The sequence below is a fragment of the Pinus tabuliformis genome, chromosome X, assembly GCF_031772625.1.
Source record: "Pinus tabuliformis cultivar Carrire ecotype Pingquan chromosome X, CPIR1, whole genome shotgun sequence".
NCBI lineage: Eukaryota > Viridiplantae > Streptophyta > Pinopsida > Pinales > Pinaceae > Pinus > Pinus tabuliformis.
The window spans coordinates 953,998,957-954,020,470 of record NC_142308.1 but is presented as its reverse complement, the minus strand read 5'-3'; the positions used below and the strand labels follow the sequence as shown (position 1 = coordinate 954,020,470).

Sequence of the window (21,514 nt, the reverse complement as noted above, 5' to 3'; positions counted from 1 at the left end):
TACATTTTCTAGCGAGTTCTTTTTCATTCCTTAAATGATTGAATAATGAAATTGGTATTGTATCACAAACACTAATTTACTTAAATATAGCCAAGTAGGTACAACAAGTGATTTTGAACCAGAAAATTCAAAGTTTGTAAATGAGGGGAGGATGATGTAGAGTATCCTTGCTAACAAATTTCTCCCACGTTCCCTCCAAGATCTTAGATGAAGAATGTGCATAACATTCCTAAATTATCCCCTTGCAAAATCAAAATAAAATAGAAAAATGTCAATTTTGAAAAAACTCCATGCGCTCTTGTTTCTAAATTGGCCGCTTTTGAATGTATACAAAATCAAAATTGAAGAGAGTATTTTCTCTAAATTGGTCCCTTTTGAATGTATGAAAAATCAAAATTGAAGAGTCTTTTCTCGAAAAATGCAATCTGTCAATATTCTACTTTCAACTATTGAGAATTTTTTTTTATGGACTTTGCAAATGTAGTCAAGTTATAGTAAGGGGTGTACACTAACACTCAATGGAAATGTTGAAATGACAAAACCTTGTGAAGGGTTTTGTCATAGAGGTCAACTAATTATTGCAATTATTCAACCAAAACATTTTCTTTCACCACTTCCTGGCATGATGATCTGGATACACTAAACGAAGTAATGGAAATGTTGGGGCAGTTGGAGCTTTATCTCATAAGATATGCTTCTAAATAAAATAAGTTCACCTAATTATTGCAATTATTTTGCTAGAACATTTTCTTTTGCCACCGCCTGACATGAGGATCCAAGTATGTTGAATGAAGTAATGGAAATGGCACAATGATTCAGATACGTTGAAAGAAGTAACACAAATGTTGTAGCAATTTGAGCTTTATCTAAGAAGATATGTTTTTGAATAAAATAAATTCCCCAAGTATGGCTGTGAGGTTTTACGAATTGGCCCAACAAAAACCAAGGTTCAAAGTCGACACTTCAACTTCTGACAAGCTTGTCAATATTCTCAACTGCTCGAAGGACTTTGAATCCCTACGAAGGGTTCTGTCAAAGTGGTCACCTAATTATTGCAATTAGTTTTCTAGAACATTTTCTTTCGCGATGATCTAGATACATTGAATGAAGTAATGAAAATGTTGGAGCAGTTGGAGCTTTATCTCAAAAGATATACTTTTGAAATGCGTATTGAGTTTCTTTGTGAATCACATCAATGTAGCCTTAACTGTGGTGGTAAAGATGGAAAATACTGAATATGCTCCGAGGATGTAGACCTATCAGCCACTTATACATGTGTTTTTTTTTTTCCGAATAAAAATTCAAAACTTTTCATTAGCAAAAATAAAAAGTTTTACATTCTGAATTGTTCACTTCCTAAGAAGTTTGCCCCCCTGGAGCTGTGCCCATATACCTGGCGAAAACATGATTAGTGCTTGTGAAAAACTTCACAACAGCTGCTCTAACTAGCATCTCTGTCAAAAAAACATTTTCCTTTTTCCAGCTGTTCAGTAATACCATAACGATTTTAAGAAAAACAAAAAGGGTCTCCTTCTATGAAGGAAAACAACCCCGCAAAACATATGCTGAGCATATGATCATAAAGCTGTGATATATGTTTGAGTTTTGTAAACTTTCTAATACGACCTGTGATAGGTATTTACAAAAAAGAAATATAAAAACAGAGTCTTAGAAACCTGTAGATATAACAAAACTGTATGATATAAAAAGAGGAGCCGTAACCCCAATCATGTAGGAGGAGCGAAAGGTGGCTGCTGTGAAAAAGTTTGGTGCCCCTGTAAGAATTCCTCTATCGCCCATCCGCCCAGAATCTGTTGTATGCCAGCTTTAGAAAGCTGATCGGCTTCATCATTATTTTCCCTGTAGATATGACATAAATGAAAACTGTTAAAGGACGGCTTTAGTAACATAATTTCATCTAAAAGAGGCTTTAAAATCTGGTTTTGACATGATGCATTGCCATTGACCCATTTGGTGACATTTTGTGAATCGCCAAAAATTTGTATAGTGTAAATGTTCCTCTGGAGAAGCCAACACATCAAGAGGTGTAAAGCAGATAGCTCGGCAAAGTTATTAGTCCCAAGGCCCAATCCAACAGAAGCTTTAAAATAATGGTCTGCAGAGAGGTGAATGCTCATGCCAGCGCCGGCCCTGTTATTCTGAGAGGCTCCATCATAAAAAGCCCAGGGAATGCCTTCCCTTATGGTGAAAGGCTTGTCTCGACTAGGGGGAATTTTTGCCTCTGGTACAGGAATAGCGGTATATATTGCTGCACAATTTGAAGCGACAACTGATGTTGGGGTGGATTTGTCATGAAAGATGCTATTGTTTCTCGCCAGCCATACACCCCAGAAGAAAATGGGAGGCAGGTTTCTCAGAGATCCTTCCGGATGCTTTTGCCACCAGTTTTTCCATGTCACTTCCAAAGGTTCCGGTCCCCATTGTGCCTTGATATTTAGCAAACCTGTAAGCTCATCCCAAATCTTTAAAGAAACAGTGCAAGAAGTAAAAAGATGTCTAATAGATTCCTCTTCTGATTTACATAAAGGGCATCTACCAGGACCGATAAGGTATCTAGCTTGCAGTCTGTCCCATGTTGGAATTTTGCCTTTCAGCATACACCAAAGGAACACTTATACATGTGTTATCTGAAGAACCAGATGAATAAGATGCAAGAGATTTTTGAGATGATGAAACATTGTCCTTAAGGTTCCACCTATTATCATATTGTTTTAATTGTTGATGTAGGAGCATTAGAGCTTCCAAGTCATCAATATTTTTGGAGACAAAGTTCCAAACCAGGTTTTAACATGGAAAAGGAATTTTATTTCCTTACTGTGTATAATTTTAATTTCTTTATTTCTTAAAGAACTATGGATAGTGATAATATTGAGTAGATAAGAATTTTAATAAAATGTCTTTTAAATCATGAGAGATTGTAGGAGAAAAAAATCTTAGCAGCAAGTAGTAAGTTGTTAGGATATGGAAAATTTTAGAAATATTAGAAACTATTGGAGTTCTTTTAGGATTTAGAAAAGTTATGGATAGGCAGAATGGTTATCTTGTAGGATTGTAAGCAACAAGAAGATTAAGTATGGAATCATAGTAAAGTTCCAGAAGCATCACAATGAGATGGATGATCAACAATAGTGCAAAGTTTGGGATCCCAGAGAATTCAAAAGTTAATGACACATGACCAAAAGGTCATGATTTTTTTCTACGTTTGGAGTTTGATGCAGGAGCATTAGAGCTTCAAAGTCATCAATTTTTTTGGAGAAAAAGCTTTAAACTGAGTTTCAACATGGAAAATGAATTTTATTTCCTTACTATATATATTTTAAAATTATTTCTTGAAGAATTGTGGATAGAGATAAGATTGAGTAGATAATATCTTTAAGAAAATATGTGTTTTAAGAGAGGTTGTAGGGGAAAAAATCTTGGCAACAATTAGCAAGTTGTTAGGATAGGAAAATTTAAGAAATCTTAGAAACTATTGGAGTGATTTTAGGATTTAGAAAAGCTATGGATAAACAATATTTTGTCAATAAGGCAAAAGCGAGTCTTCCTTGAAAAGCATGAGTTATTTGTCGGTTGATTTATGGATGTAGGAAAAATTATTTTGTTTGTATATGTTATTTAAAACATTGTAAGCCTAAGTGAAAAACTAATGGCCAAATGAATGTGAAATTAGACCATAGAGAGCGAATATAGAGAATGAATTTATTGTTAAGCTCCATTAGTTTATGCAAAATTGCTGCCTAAAATTATGGAATTTAAACTGCAATCTTTCCTTAACTTATGGAAACCAACTGCAGTAGTTTCCTTAAGTTAAGGAAATCAACTGCAGCTAATAAATTTATTGTTAGGAGCTACTAAAGTGGTCCATTACTCCCATCTGGAGTTCTCTGCCTTGATCTGTGGGACATCTGACACATAGCTATCAGAAGCTTGATGGAAGCTTAGCTATAAATTCATCTGTTTGGTCCCCAAGCTTGCATCTCAATCCCCTTCAGTTTTACAACATCTAGCTGAGATAGCAGAGCTTGGAAGTGCCTTCAGATCATTTGTCTTCTTTCCCTTTTGCTTGTGCAGCTGGAGCGCGGTGTTTCAGAAGGAAATTGCATCAAGAGTTTCACCAATGGCTGGAGGTAATCCGTATCCCTGGGCATTAAGTTTCAACGATTCTTTTCAGTTCTTTCCACATGTAGAATCGTTGTTTAAGTTTATAAATTTATTCCAATTTGGTATCAGAGCAGTTTATCTCTGCCTTGGTATTCTCTCGCCGCCCTTTTGTCTTTCTGTGTGTAGACTTGAACTTCGCACGCCAAAGTGGTTCCACATTGACCTACAATTTCAACAAATACACATTTTTCATTCAAACCAATCAGTCTCTTAATATCCTTGCTGCACCAGCTCTTTGCATGGCCAGCGATTTTGATATTTCAGATCATTATTCGCGTCTTTTTGCAGTCTACATTCCTTATCTCAGTCGCATAATTTTCCCATAGCGTTTGAGAAGCTTTTGACCGCGTTGGATGCGAAAAATGTAGTCACATGGCCTTGCAAACTCATGTCGCAATTAACTGCCTCAAGATTACCAATAATTGATTCTGGCACGGAATCAACTTTCGAAATTGACGTTTTTGAAAGTTCTGTTGTTCCATGTGGCTCCCACCGGTGGTGGAAAATGAACAGGGGCATAACAGGACCCTGCTCTGCATTCAACTCTTGTGGCCTTTAATTTCCATACTCGGTCTTCTTATTTGATTGCCATAATCAATCTTCTGATTGCTGAGTTTTGCTCCTTTTCCCTTAAGGATGCTTCCTTAATAATGCAGTGGCCAGCATATACGGGTGGGACGTTGTGTACATTATGCAACTACCCGGACAGACTAAATGGCATCTCGTCGGATCAATGGACCCCTTGCTGGCAGCGTGTTAGCCTCTTCTGATGAGGATTGAACCCTTTTAGTGGCTATGATAGTGATGTGCTTTTGTCGACCTGGCTCATTTCTTGTGATGGATTTTGATTGCTATACTCAGTTTTCTAATTGTTAAATTAACCGCTTCTTCTGATTGTTCAAATTTAACATTCCGCAACGAACTAAAGCTCTCTCATGCCTGTATGGTGCATATGTTTTTTAGGAGCCTATACGAGATGTATTCATCGGAATTATAGTTGATTCGTTGTTATCGTTTAGCAAATGCCATCACGTTTTGATATTTGAAGCCCTCATTATTCTGAAATTCATGGCACGAGCTACGTTCTGCAATTGATTGTTGTCATTTATTCAAATGGCATATCTTATAATTCATGCCTTCTGAAATTCATGCCTTTGAAATTGTTTAATGCCGACAGTAGTCAGTTTTTCTTGTAATTCTTGTAACGTATATATCATTAAAGAATTACAAAGGCATATCAAATACTCAAATGGAATATCTTGTAATTCTTGTAACGTATATATCATTAAAGAATTACAAAGGCATATCAAATACTCAAATGGCATATCTTGTAATTCTTGTAACGTATACAATATATTGCAGAACGTATGCAATGAAAGCCACAGTGTAATTCTGAAATTCATGGATTGCGAAGTATTTGAGGTCCCCGCTCTAGTGTTGGGAAAGTAAATAAAAAGTATATGTAAATTCTGATGTTGGTTACGAAAAAAAAGAAATTGTGAATTATTGACGAATGTAAATTTAAGGAATTTTGTGCCATAGTTATAATATCGCGCAAAATATCAGAATGTCACTGTTTTTGGCATTTTCTTTAATGAATTTCAGTTTTATGATGCTGTAAATTTATTCCAATTTGGAAAGCTTGTTTACTGGTCTATTTTTGTTTGTTTAATAATGGAGTTGGTTATATATATAACCAACCTTATATTTAGACCACTATTAAACTCCGTTTCATACAATCAAGAGTCACGAACTTAATTTAAAAGGGTATTTTACTTGACTGCAATATATATGTTAGCATATTTTGGAATTTGATTATTTTGCAGAGTGTTTTGTTTGGTTTTATATTTACACTGATTGCAAAATAAAGTTGTTTTGCAACTCTTCATTAGCAAAAAGTTTATGTTTGCAAATTAAAGGAAATAGTTTATGCATTCTTAAATATTTGAATATTTCACTATTTGAACAGTTGAAATAGTTTAGTCTTTGAATTTGCAGTTTTGTTTGCAAATTGTTTAGAGCCCATTTTGTAATTAATTTAAGAATTAGTCTTAAATAAATTATGGGACAGTTAGACTAAGGAATGTAAATTTTGATTTTGCTGGAGAATTATTACAGTTTTATGGAGTTTATTAAAATGTCATTTTGACTTACTCCTTTCAGTAAACATTATTTTTCTCTCTGGTTAAGTTTTGTTTATGCAACAAAATAATGTCTAGTGATCCATATGATTTTAATTAATTAGAGAATAGCCACAACATCTTTAATTAAATAAAACTATATATTGATTGGCAAGATCACATAAAGATTATTTAGACATTAAATTGTAATTAATTACACTGAATATAATAAATTTTATCCCACAGGAATTTTTATTATATTTATGTGATTAATTAGGATAAAATTTCATAACCTACCCACAGGAGTTATGAATTAATAAGTTTTATCATAAAGTTTTATTGAATTTGTTTGAATTGAAAATTTAGCCCACAGGCAATTTTCATGTCATTTGATTCAATTCTTTTTAGCATGTTTTACATTGGTAAAACATGAAAGTTCATAAAGTTTTATTGAATCTGTTTGAATTGAAAATTTAGCCCACACGCAATTTTCATGTCATTTGATTCAATTCTTTTTTGCATGATTTACATTGGTAAAACATGAAAGTTCATAAAGTTTTATTGAGTCTGTTTGAATTGAAAATTTAGCCCACATGCAATTTTCATGTCATTTGATTCAATTCTTTTTTGCATGATTTACATTGGTAAAACATGAAAGTTATTAAGCCAAAATTTTAACATAAGCATGTGATCCTTTATTTTGATGCAGCAGTACAACCTGCAAATTTCTCTTAAATTCGTTGTAACATTCCCGAACTTAAGGGAGATAACTACAAGATTTGGAAGGAAGGATTCTCCTTCATTTAGGGTGGATGGACATAGATTATGCTATCAGGAAAGATGAACCATCGGCACTCACTAATACCAGCACTGCAGTGGACGTCGCGCTTTATGAACGATGGGAGCGATCCAATCGTCTAAGCATGATGTTCATTAAGACTAAAATTTCAGCTGGTATTCGAGGTTCTGTTGATCAGCATGACAAGGTCCGAGACTTGTTGAAGGCCATTGATGAACAATTCGTATCTTCAGACAAAGGCACTAGCAAGCACCCTAATCATGAAGTTCTCATCCCTGAGGCTCACCAGTGTGAAAGGTGTGTGCGAGCACATCATGCAGATGAGGGACACTGTGGCTCAATTGAAGAAACTCGAGGTTGAAATATCGGAGTCTTTCCTAGTGCACTACATCCTGAACACCCTTCTGCACCAATATGGACCTTTCAAAATCTCATACAACACACATAAGGATAAATGGTCAATTAATGAACTCATGACCATGTGTGTTCAAGAGGAAGAGAGACTGGTGATGGAACTGGGAGAGAGTGCAATGCTGGCAACGCATGGAAAAGGCAAATCTCAAGCCAATCGGAAAGGGAAAGGTAAAGTACCTCCCCAAGCCGATATCCAGAAGGTTTCCAAGTGTTTTTTCTGTAGGAAGAAGGGACACGTGAAGAAGGAATGCGCCAAATTTCAGAAATGGCTTGCAGACAAAGGGTTTGCAAAACCTAAGGAAGCCAGTGGGAAGTGAGCAAAGCATCTTATTAGGAAACAAGATGGGCTCGCATGTGGAAGCTATAGGAACATGTTATTTAACTTTAAGTAGTGGTTTTGTTTTGGAGTTAGAAAAGACCTTTTATGTTCCAAAACCTTGATCTCAGTTTCAAGGCTTGTACCTTTTGGATATTCCTTAAACTTTTCAGAAAAATCTTTCAGTCTATTCTATAAATCCGATTATGTTGGGAATGGTATTTTGTCTAATGGTCTTTACTGCATTAATTTACAAAACAATGTCACATATGATTCAATGCATGTTCACACTGGCACTAAAAGATGATAGTTATTAACACTTCTTCATTAATGATTGATAACACTTCTTCATTAATAACACATCTTCATTGATCCCCCTCTAGTGATGGTGAGCAATTGGTTTGCAAGCTCAAGAAGTCATTATATGGTTTAAAACAAGCATCCCGCCAATGGTATTTGAAATTCCATAATGTAATTTCTTCTTTTGGTTTTGTAGAAAACATTATGGATCATTGTATATACCTGAAGGTTAGTGGGAGTAAAATTTGTTTTCTTGTTTTATATGTGGATGACCTTTTGCTAGCGACCAATGATAAGGGTTTGCTACATGAGGTGAGACAATTCCTCTCTAAAAGTTTTGATATGAAGGATATGGGTGAGGCATCTTATGTCATTGGCATTAAGATCCATAGAGACAGATTTCGAGGCATCTTGGGTCTGTCACAGGAAACCTATATTAATAAAATTTTAGAGAGATTTCGGATGAAGGATTGTTCACCAAGTGTAGCTCCCATTGGGAATGTTGGGACGATATCAGAGTGATCCAAGTTTAGACCACTGGAGAGCTGCAAAGAAAGTAATGAGGTACCTTCAAGGGACCAAAGACTACATGCTTATGTATATCCTGTTTGAGGCTAATTTACATGGTGTATGGCTTAAGAATTTCATTTCTGGGCTTAGAATTATGGATTCTATATCTAAGCCATTGAGAATATATTGTGATAATTCAGCTGCTGTTTTTATGGCTAAAAAAGTGGGAGTCGAAATAAACACATCGACATTAAGTATTTAGCTATAAGGAAACGTGTTAAAGTGGTCATTGAGCACGTTAGCACTGAGTTAATGATCGCTGATCCTTTGACTAAAGGCATGCCACCATTTAAATTCAAGGATCATGTATTGAATATGGGACTTGGTTCCATTATGCAGTTTTTCATTGTATGGACAATGTTATTTTAATGAAATTCTTAATTATTGTGATGTTTTTTCTCATATTTATGTGCACCTTAAGTTGATTTGAGAAAATTCATTTAAGAAGGACCAAGAATAAACATAACGTTTATTCATTAAGAAATTGTTGCCACATAAATTATAATAAGAATAAATACATAGTAATACATGGAAGATAATACTCGTCATAAGAGGACTTATCGCCATGATTCATGTATCTATTACTTAATACAGATTATCAATGGTTTTTAAGTTGAGACATTAAGTTTGGAAGTATGGACCAAGTGGGAGAATGTTAAGCTCCATTAGTTTATGCAAAATTGTTGCCTAAAATTATGGAATTTAAACTGCAGTCTTTCCTTAACTTATGGAAACCAACTGCAGTAGTTTCCTTAAGTTAAGGAAATCAACTGCAGCTAATAAATTTATTGTTAGGAGCTACTAAAGTGGTCCATTACTCCCATCTGGAGTTCTCTGCCTTGATCTGTGGGACATCTGACACATAGCTATCAGAAGCTTGATGGAAGCTTAGCTATAAATTCATCTGTTTGGTCCCCAAGCTTGCATCTCAATCCCCTTCAGTTCTACACCATCTAGCTGAGATAGCAGAGCTTGGAAGTGCCTTCAGATCATTTGTCTTCTTTCCCTTTTGCTTGTGCAGCTGGAGCGCGGTGTTTCAGAAGGAAATTGCATCAAGAGTTTCACCAATGGCTGGAGGTAATCCGTATCCCTGGGCATTAAGTTTCAACGATTCTTTTCAGTTCTTTCCGCATGCAGAATCGCTGTTTAAGTTTATAATTGTCTAACATTTATTTGAGCATATGTATGTACAAATCTAGTTTAATGAATGAAACTTCATGCATAATTGTGAATCTAAGAATTCTATGTGAAGTGTGATCTGATTATTTGATTTAAAAGAAAGCATGGAAACTTGTTTTGTGATTGACATATAAATCCAATCCAATCAACTTTGGATCATTGAATTAGCACAATTGTGGTTCAATATTCTTAAGATTGCAGGTTTTTGGAAGTGAACATAGCAAGAAAAGTCAAATTTCCCTGCATCAAGTACACTTTGTAATAAGGCATAATTTTCACAGTGTATTCATTTTTGATTCATTACGGAGAATAGAAAGTGCCCTTAAGATGTTTGATAGAATGAAAGGAGGGATTACGCCTTTGTGTTGCACTTACACCCATATCATTGGTAAACTCTTTCAAATCAAAGGGTTTGACACAACATATTCATTCATGATTCATTACAGAGAATCGAGAGTGCCCTTAAGATGTTTGATAGAATGAAAGGAGGGATTATGCCTTTGTGTTGCACTTACACCCATATTCTTGGTAAACTCTTTCAAATCAAAGGATTTGACACAACATATTCATTCTGATTCAACACAATGGAAAGGATCACAAACTATATTCGAGTAAGTATAGACATTTGATTAGGGTTTGAAATAAATGAGGGCAAGAGCAAAGTGTACATAATCTCAATGAATAAATTGAGCTCAATTTTGAAGAGTCAATAATGAGTCATTGGCTTAATACAAGATTTTTGAAGTTGGTATTTTTGTCTTTTGTGCATGAACCTCTTACCAAGTAATTTGTTGTAATTCAATTCAAGTTATCCTCTATAGGGTCTTGTAATTTGGAGATAGTTTGGTTTAAGAAATGGGACTTTTATGTAATACAAACTTTTTGAAAAAAATCTTCAACGTGCAATCTTCGTAATTTATAATATTTTATAGTTTGCTAATTAGGATTATAATTTATAATAATTTGTAGTTTGCCAATTAAAATTATTCTATTTGTTGTATGTTTTTGTAGAGCCTCTTAGATGTGAACTTGAATAACGTATTCTCTCCCTAACTACACATTCTCTTATAATATTTTATAGTTTGCTAATTAAAATTATTCTATTAATTATTCTATTTGTTGTATGTTTTTGTAGAGCCTCTTAGATGTGAACTTGAATAACGTATTCTCTCCCTCACTGCACACTCTCCCTCACTCCACAACCTTCCACTGGCATGTCCACATTCTATTCTCTCCCTCAGTGCACATTCTACACATTCTATTCTCTCCCTCAGTGCACATTCTCTCCCTCACTGGTTGTTGTGGAGTGACTAACCTTCCACTAGCACATTCTATTCTCTCCCTCATTGTGGAGTGACTAACCTTCCACCAGTATGTCCAAGCCTGCAAAAAAAACTATCTAGATTGTTGTGATCACATAGAGAACCTCATTTTCCCTTATCTATCTAAATGGTTGTGATCACATAGAGAGAACCTCATTTTCCCTGTGTGATGTGATTTCCTATATTATATTGACATGATGCATTGTATGCTTTGCTTGATTATGTCCATTAATTAATAAAAACCATCTTTGTTTTTATTTCTTTTCCGTGACAGCCATATTACCAAATAAAATTAAAGATAAAAATAAAACTTATATCATAACAAAACACTCAATTTTGAAAGTGGCCCTGCAAAATTGAATCAATTCACATTTAAGTACCTCTCTCTCACGTAAAATCTATATCCACAACTTTGTGGGACCTAAGAAACTCGATTCGACGTTCAAGATGATGAAGTATGGTGTGGGACGCTAGACATCTTGAAATGCTTATGGATGCAGGGTAGCATGAGTTTGCATTATCTTCTTATCCATATAGTATTACAGAGTCATGGTGACGATGTTGTCAGCCGTGGGAGCAATCTCAAACAGGCCCTCGTTCTTTGGCTCCAGAATCAGGGGTAGAAAACCCATGATAACCCCAATACGCACTGTCTCCATCTCCAACATCCCAGAATTTCACTGATTACTGAATGTTCTTCTCGCCCACGGAAGAAGGCGACCGCCCACCATGTTAAATCGAGGCCGAAGAAGCACCAGCCCTACGACAAGAACAAGTAACGCCCCACCAAATATCCTCTCCTTCGTAGCCCCCCCATCATGTTGAAATATTAATTTCCCCTGCTGCGTACTGTTTCCAGAAAACCAGTACGCTTCCCAGCACAAATTAAAACAGCAGACACCTGGACAGCAGTTTTGCCAAAGCAATTTTCCGTGGAGCAGATAGAGCCGTGCGATATGGATGGGCAGTTGTCCGATTGAATGTACAGGGCTTGCAGCAATGAATTTGACGTGAAGTTGAATCTTCATTGACAACCAGATTTATGAGTCAAGCGATAAATGAAATTTAATGCGGTTGACAGAGTTGGTAAAAAATGGTAAACAACAGGTTTTATTGCAAACATGGGGAATGTACCGCAACATCCAGAAATCTCAGGAATTAGATTTATTTGTCTGCTGCTCCATACCTTGTCTTAATTTCAAGTCTTGTCATAATAATTTTAAGCAGTTTTTCTAGTGTGCTGTTTTAATGTAATGAGCAGTAGCATAGAAGCAGAGCGATAGTTGTGTTAATCTCTTAGCAATTTAGTGCAGCAGCGCTCAAATGTAATTTCTGTGTTTTGAAAAAAGAATGTTCAGCAGCACGAGCTCAGATGAATGAAGCTTTCATGCACAGCAGTGCAGGGACTGTAAATGAAATGTAAGAGAGAAGCGCAACAGCGCTTGAATGTGATTGTGTGCTGCAGAGAAGAGTATAAGCAGCAACGAAGGCACATCAGTGCAGAAAAGTAGACACAGCAGTGTGTAAGTTTTTTGAGGAACAGAGACAGAGCTCTCTTTGTAATGCACAGCAGTGCAAAAGTTTTTTTTGTACGCAGCAGCGTGTTACAGCAGCGTTCTGATCTGAAACAGAGTGTTACAGCAACATGTTTTGTAAATGCACAGGAGTGCAATCACAGCAATGCAGAGTGCAGACACAGCAGTGAAAAAAAGCGTGTTGATTTTTCAGAGGAGACAGAGTATTTTGGTTTTCTGTAATGTACAGCAATGCAGACACACTAATGTATTTTCTGTTTACAGCATGAAGTTTTTTTTTAAGTCTTGAACCGTCTCTAAAATAGCCTTGTTGAATCCTTCTGTTAAGAGGAAGATGCTCTCGCTGTGTTTTGGAGCATCAATGCATTCTACAGGCGTGTTTCAACAACTGTCTGCCAGATGCTGAAACACGTGTTTCAGCAACAGACTGTGTGACTGAAACTGTTATATCAGTTGGTTTACTATTTATGAATACAAGTTAATTTTTCCAGTTGCTGAAACACCACGAGCAGCGTTGCTGAAACACCAGTTACAGCAACTGAAAAAAAAAACTGTGTTGCTGAAACACCATTTCCAGCAAGCGATTTTCTGGGTTTTCTGTGTTAAAACAGAGTATAAAAACAGAGCATTTTTTTTGTCTGTCTATTATGGAATTTTTTAATAAATTCCCAACATGGTATCAGAACTAGTCCAGGCTCTTTGAAGTGTCAAAGAAGCTGAAGGAAGGTGTTGTTGCAGCAGAGAAAACTTCTCCAGCAGTGTGAAGATTCAGCCAAAGGGATTCAGGTATTTCCCAAGTTTTTGAGTTATTATTGAAGACAGTCAGTTGTTTTAAAAAAGAAAACACAGTCAAGTATTTAAAGCCTAGATAAGAATGGCAAGGTCAAAGAAGAAAGCCTCCAGACCTGTTAAAAATGTGTCCCCCCCCTCTACTAAACTAGAAGGCAATCCATTAGAATACATTCTATTTGAAACCCCAAAGTTTGATGGAAACTTTGATGTATGGGAAATAAAAATGAGGGCTTTCCTAATGTTTGAAGGGATTGAAGTCTGGGAGTCAGTGATTGATGACAGCAAGATGGATAAAGAATCCATGGAGTATGATGCACAAGCAGCAAAGACTATCTTGGATGGTCTCCCTGATTCAGTGAAGAAGAATCTTGGAAAATATACATCAGCAAAGGATATATGGGACAGACTGCATGACCTTCATGCAAAGGGAGCATTGACCATGACAATGAGTCAAGAAGAACCCATCATAGAAGCTGAGAATGAAAAGCTTGACCTCATCAAGCTTCAAGTAAAAGAAAGGGATGAAGAGCTTGCCAAGCTTAAGAAGGAACTTGATGAAAGCAAGAGGAAACATCATGAAGAAGTCATATCCATGACAAATCAGCTGAATGAAGCAAAGAAGCAGGCAGATGTCTTGTCAAGTCAACTTGAACAAAGACACAAGAGAGTGAACAAACTTGTAGAAGAGATTGGACAGTACAAGGTAGAGGTCTCCTCCCTTAAGTCCGAACTACAAGAAGCTAGAAAGCAGGCACAAGAAGCTGAGAAGAAAATGGAGAGCAGTCAAGCAGAAATCTCCAAAATGAAGTCTGATATTATCTCCCTTAAAATAGTAGCAGCTGAAGCTACTCGTAGCAAGGAAGAAACTGAGGGACAACTAGCAAAGAAAAATAATGAATGTGAAAAGTTAGAAGAAGAGATTGTCCTCCTCAGGAAGAAGGTTGAAGGGATGAACAAGATCATGAAGAGCTCTCAAGCCTTGGATGATATGCTCAGCTATCACAGATCTCCATATGATAAATCAGGACTTGGGTATGTAGGTGAACCCTCAAACAAGTATGAGGATGCCTTAAGCAAAGGAGATGTGAAGAAGCCAGAAAGAGATGGTGATGCTCCTAGTTCCAGCAAAGGCAAGGAGAAAAATGAAGGCTGCAATAGAAGAAATCCTGCTCCAAGCATAAAACCAGCTCCAAGAAGAAATGTAGCTGATATCAAAGAGGCAAAAGGCAATGGTTATCATCAAGGGATCTCAAGGCAGCAAGGCTTCAGAAGTACATCAAGGAAACCTCCATCTCCCAGGTACCAAAGTTCATTTTTTGGTTATTGTTATGCTTGTTCAAACTTTGGTCATATGGCAAAAGACTGTAGAGCATTTCATGGAGATAGATGTTGTGGTCCCCGACAATCTCCAAGAAATAATTTCACAAGAAGAAATCATGAATTCTTATTCATGAATAAAGTTGAATGCTTCAAGTGTCATAACATTGGGCATATGGCACATGACTGTAACTTAAGATGGGATCCTATGCAAGCTAGACCCATGCAAAAGAAGAAAGTTACACAAGTATGGAGAAGGAAGGAAAGGCAATCTGAAAGCCCCTTGAACTCCCTAGCTGATCTAAGTTTGTTTTGAGAAAACTTGCCAAAAGAAGACAAGCATACATTAAAGGGGAGCTTGAATATTTTTGTTTGCTAAACTGTATTAACAGTCATTTGTTGATGAAGGATGTATTGCAGCGCAGCAGTTGCAAATGAAATCTTTGTTAATTCCTCTAAAAGGTAATATGCAGCAGTGATGAAATCAGCAATGTTTTTGCTTTGTGTTTATGCAATATGCACAGAAATGCATAAAGAAGAAAAGATGGCAGCGCTGAAATGTAAAGAGCAGCAGCGGGATAAGAGAAAAGTATGCAAAGCATGGAGACCCTCACAGCAGTGGGAAGACAAAATACAAAACAGCAGTTTGGAAATTTTTGTTATGCAGCACATGCATTGAAATGCATAGCAATGGAATGTAGTTTCCCTTCTATGTAATGTGAGAGAACATACTCACAGCAGAGTGAGTACAATACACAACAGTAAAAAAAATGTAATGTTTTTCTTCATATGCAATGCAACATGCAAAGGAATGCATAAAGAAAAACAGGGACAGCAGATTTTTAATGCACACTGGATGTATAAGAATGTGTGTGGCAGCAGAAAGCCAAAGGAATTGCACAGTAGTGCATTGTGTAAAAAAATGAATGAAGACTAAGATTGTGTGAAGCAAGGGTGCATAAGAAAAGGCAGCAGCGTGATGGCAAGAAGGAGAAGCACAGTAGTGCGAAGAAAATGAAACCAGAACTAAGAGAGAATGAAGAAATGTGTTTTTACACAGCAATGCAAATAAGAAAATGCAGCAGCATGAAATTTTTTGTTGAAGAAATGGAAGGTAATGGCACAGCAGCAGTGCGAGTGTAATCAATGAAGGGGAGCACGCAGTGCGTATTTTTGTTGTTAAATGTGAAAGGAATGCGCAGCAGCGCAAGAGCAATTTGAGAAGTTATTTTATGCACAACAGTGCAGTGATAGAGAGAGTGCTGAAACAGCAGTGCTGAGATAAAGTTGCTGAGATAAAGTTTTGTAATGGAATATGCAGCAGCATAAATGTATTGAAAATTTTACACATAGTAGTGTAATGTTTTTCAGGAGAAGACAGAGTCTGTAATGAATAGTAGTGTAGAGCATATTGCAACCTAAGCACCATTGTGAAGAGCAATGCGAATGAAGATATTTTCACACACAGCAGTGTAAAATATCAGGCAGACACAGTAGTGTCAATTTGGACAGATTGAAGTGCCTCTGAAGCAGGCATGTTGAAATCCCTCTGTTAAGAGGTAGATGTTATTTGTGTGGAACAGAAGCGTTCCTTGGTGAATCCCTCTGTTGAGAGGAAGATGCTTTTCAGCATAGTCACAGGTGAATCCCTCTGTCATGAGGAAGGTGCTCTTAAGCACAGTCTCAGGTAAATCCCTCTATTAAGAGGAAGACAATTTTAATTGGTTGTGGAACTGCATCAGAAGCAGTTGGTGAATTCCTCTATGAGAGGAAGTGTTTGGGTACGACAGAATGCCCAGCAGTTGAAATTAAAGGGGAGTGTTGAAATATTAATTTCCCCTGCTGCGTACTGTTTCCAGAAAACCAGTACGCTTCCCAGCACAAATTAAAACAGCAGACACCTGGACAGCAGTTTTGCCAAAGCAATTTTCCCTGGAGCAGATAGAGCCGTGCGATATGGATGGGCAGCTGTCCGATTGAATGTACAGGGCCTGCAGCAATGAATTTGACGTGAAGTTGAATCTTCATTGACAACCAGATTTATGAGTCAAGCGATAAATGAAATTTAATGCGGTTGACAGAGTTGGTAAAAATGGTAAACAACAGGTTTTATTGCAAACATGGGGAATGTACCGCAACATCCAGAAATCTCAGGAATTAGATTTATTTGTCTGCTGCTCCATACCTTGTCTTAATTTCCAGTCTTGTCATAATAATTTTAAGCAGTTTTTCTAGTGTGTTGTTTTAATGTAATGAGCAGCAACATAGAAGCAGAGCGATAGTTGTGTTAATCTCTTAGCAATTTAGTGCAGCAGCGCTCAAATGTAATTTCTGTGTTTTGAAAAAAGAATGTGCAGCAGCACGAGCTCAGATGAATGAAGCTTTCATGCACAGCAGTGCAGGGACTGTAAATGAAATGTAAGAGAGAAGCGCAACAGCGCTTGAATGTGATTGTGTGCTGTAGAGAAGAGTATAAGCAGCAACGAAGGCACATCAGTGCAGAAAAGTAGACACAGCAGTGTGTAAGTTTTTTTAGGAACAGAGACAGAGCTCTCTTTGTAATGCACAGCAGTGCAAAAGTTTTTTTTGTACGCAGCAGCGTGTTACAGCAGCGTTCTGATCTGAAACAGAGTGTTACAACAACATGTTTTGTAAATGCACAGGAGTGCAATCACAGCAATGCAGAGTGCAGACACAGCAGTGAAAAACAGCGTGTTGATTTTTCAGAGGAGACAGAGTATTTTGGTTTTCTGTAATGTACAGCAGTGCAGACACAGTAATGTGTTTTCTGTTTACAGCATGAAGTTTTTTTTTTAAGTCTTGAACCGTCTCTAAAATAGCCTTGTTGAATCCTTCTGTTAAGAGGAAGATGCTCTCGCTGTGTTTTGGAGCATCAATGCATTCTACAGGCGTGTTTCAGCAACTGTCTGCCAGATGCTGAAACATGTGTTTCAGCAACAGACTGTGTGACTGAAACTGTTATATCAGTTGGTTTACTATTTATGAATACAAGTTAATTTTTCCAGTTGCTGAAACACCACGAGCAGCGTTGCTGAAACACTAGTTACAGCAACTGAAAAAAAACTGTGTTGCTGAAACATCATTTCCAGCAAGCGATTTTCTGGGTTTTCTGTGTTAAAACAGAGTATAAAAACAGAGCATTTTTTTGTCTGTCTATTATGGAATTTTTTAATAAATTCCCAACACTTCAAACCATCAGCCGCAGTAACTGTTGCTTCACCTGACAATACAGCAAAAGAAAAAGGAGTGGAAAAAGAAGCTCTTCCTACAATTGCAACTCCAACTCCTGTTGTGGTTGATACACTCCAGAGCGGTGTTGTGATGAGTATTGCATTTGTTTATTTTTGTGAACATTGAGTTCTCAAATAACAAAAAATATAGTAGTTGTTTACCATTGTTATTAATTGCACTGTTTTATGAGAAGACCTTAGGGCAGTTGTTGTAAGCACTCCTTGTTCTTTGGAAATTGTTTTGCTAGATGCAGGTTTCCTGCCCGTTACTCTAACATGAAGTTAATGAATTTTTTTCTCTTTGTTGCCGCCTTGACTCATTCTATATGTAAGAGCTTAGATTGGATCTAGTTATTTCTCGGTCTTTATCCATGTTTAGGTTGACAGTTTACGGACAAACCCAGCAGCACTAGAACTTTAGAGGCTGGGCTAGATTAATTGTTTATATATCTCAAGCTCTACAAAGCTCTTACTGTTGAAGAGTTGAATGAAATATATAAAAAAAGAAGTATGGCACTTGCATTTAGTACAGAGTAACATGGAAGGCCCAGGCAAAGTCAAGCATTCATTTAGCTGACTGCACCCTCTTGATTTCATTTCCGTCCAATGTTGAGGCGTGCCTGTTCTACAAGCCATTGATATCTTGGGTGACTGCCAGTCGATCCTGAAATTCATGAATGTAAAACATGCATCGGCTTTGCATGTACAGCACTGTCATTGAGAGAGTGTAAGGAAGTCCAATCTAATTGAATTACTGCGAATCGATTCCAAACACCAAAACTCCAACAAATTTAGCTTTCACTTTTTTCACAACTTTATAATAATTGAATTATTACCAATCGATTCTAAATATCAAAACTCTACTCACAAAGCCACCCGCTATCTAGAAAAAACATATTCAATCCTATGATAAGTCGTGTAGATTTCCCTTGTAATGATTTGAAAATCGACATTTTCATCGAACAATTAGAACGGATTCCGAGACCACAATATATTTGTGTCATCTTCAGTGAATCGACATACAATATAATCAATTAATCATTGTGTTGTACTACTATATATGTGGAATTTTTGGCTGAAATATTTCAACCTTTGATTGTCGTCTCGATCAAGATTTTTATTACTTGTCTGGTTAGAATTTCAATCAATGTTTCTATATCTATTATCGTAGAACTATGAAATGGAAATATACTTACCCAGAAAACAAAACTGTATCCCAACTCCAACACATATTTCAGAAATAAAATTCTAACCCAAATCAACTCCATGTATCCTTGGCTCTTGATAAGCTCCTTGCGTGAATGGCCTGAAATTTGTTTCCGAGGCACTTGCTCACCATTGTTGGATCAATAAGAATTTTGTTTTTGCAGTCTAATGGCGCTCAGACGGAAATCCCTCGACTCACCGCTACACAACAAATATTTGTAAACAATTGAAATTATATAATTGTATGTCAAAACTGGAATGGTCGATTCCACTGAGTGGGATGGCGGCCTGAGATAGTCAGGAAAGCAGGCCAGCGACCCTATTTCTCAGAAGGTTGCGATTACAGAAATCCCTTTCGGCACTCCCTTTCAGTCATGTCCACATTCTATTCTCTCCCTCACTGCACATTCTGCACATTCTATTCTCTCCCTCACTGCACATTCTCTCCCTCACTGGTTGTTGTGGAGTGACTAACCTTCCACTGGCATGTCCACATTCTATTCTCTCCCTCACTGCTTGTTGTGGAGTGACAACCTTCCACTGGCATGTCCACATTCTATTATCTCCGTCGTTGTGGACTGACTAACCTTCCACCGGCATGTCCAAGCCTGCAAAAAAATCTATCTAGATTGTTGTGATCACCTCATTTTCCCTTATCTATCTAAATTGTTGTGATCACATAAAGACAACCTCATTTTCCCTTTAAGTTGTGTGATGTGTTTTCCTATATTATATTAATATGATGCATTGTATGCTTTGCTGGATTATGTCCATTAATTAATTAATTACCTTTTTAAATTATCTTTATTTTTATTTATTTTCCGTGACACCCATATTACCGAATAAAATTAAAGATAAAAATAAAACTTATATCATAACAAAACACTCAATTTTGAAAGTGGCCCAGCGCAAAATTGAATAAATTAATTCACATTAAGTACCTCGCTCGCACATAAAATCTATGTCCACAACTTCCTGGGACCTACGAAACTCGATTCGGCGTTCCAGATGATGAAGTATGGTGTCGACGCTAAACATCTTGAAATGCTTATGGATGCAGGGTAGTGTGAGTTTTCATTATCTTCTTATCTGTATAGTATTACAGAGTCATGGTGACGATGTTACCAGCCGTGGGAGTAATCTCAAACAGGTCCTCGTTCTTTTGCTCCAGAATCTGGGGTACAAAACCCATGATAACCCCAATACGTTCTGTCTCCATCTCCATCCCATCCCATCCCGAAAGCCCCCAACATCCCAAAATTTCACTGGTTACTGAATGTTCTTCTCACCCACGGAAGAAGGCGACCGCCCACCATGTTAAATCGAGGCCGAAGAAGCACCAGCCCTACGACAAGAACAGGTAATGCTCCACCAAATACCCTCCTCTTCCTAGCCCCCCCTCAAACCATCAGCCGCAGTAACTGTTGCTTCACTTGACAATACAGCAAAATAAAAAGGAGTGGAAAAAGAAGCTCTTCTTGTAGTTGCAACTCCAACTCCTGTTGTGATTGATACACTCCATAGCGGTGTTGTGATGAGTATTGCATTGGTTTATTTTTGTGAACATTGTGTTTTCAAATAACAAAAAATATAGTAGTTGTTTACCATTGTTAGGCCGATAGACCTTCTCTTGAAATCAGTACATCGTCTATTTTTTTTGTTGTGTTGATTACATCTGTCATTGTTGTGCTGGTTATATCTGTCAGTTCATTGTGTACCTTTTGGTTGTGTTTGTTACATCGGTTTGAATGCGATGAATAAGAAGTTTAAAACACGATGTTTTATGTCAACAAGGCGTCAAACATCATGACAGATTACGCGGGACAACTCCAAGTTAAGAAGGAAGTTAGGCAAACTCGTCTTCCCTGCTAACTGTGAGACAATAAATGTAACGAAATCGTGCCTCGTCATCATTTTCTCGTGGTAGTCTTTAATTTCTTGGTATGGGCTTTGATTAGAATCTTACACGTGTCAATCTCACATGCTCCTCTCCCTGGTTACATGAGGGACTCTGCTTCTCATTCCTTTTAACGCAACTTATGGCAACACTATCAATCAACGCAACGAAATGAGGTATTTTTGATGTGACCCAGCCCACGCTTCCACGTCGCCTCGGCTTTACACCTATTTCGGGCTTTATGACGTGGTGTGTTTGTTTGTTGTTTCTGGCAGTTGTATGTAATATGGATAACAGATATTTTGTCTTGGAAA

General features: G+C 37.0%; 1 protein-coding gene across 1 annotated transcript; it reads right to left on the bottom strand.

The window, feature by feature from the left end:
• Positions 1 to 1,727: 1,727 nt before the first annotated feature.
• Positions 1,728 to 20,528, bottom strand: LOC149142854 (uncharacterized). Its single transcript, XM_089451607.1, has 2 exons — positions 20,429 to 20,528; positions 1,728 to 2,608 (listed from the first exon to the last, which is right to left on the bottom strand). The coding sequence occupies exons 1-2, from the start codon at positions 20,526 to 20,528 to the stop codon at positions 1,728 to 1,730; spliced, it is 981 nt and encodes a 326-aa protein (XP_089307733.1).
• Between the last annotated feature and the right edge of the window lie 986 nt (positions 20,529 to 21,514).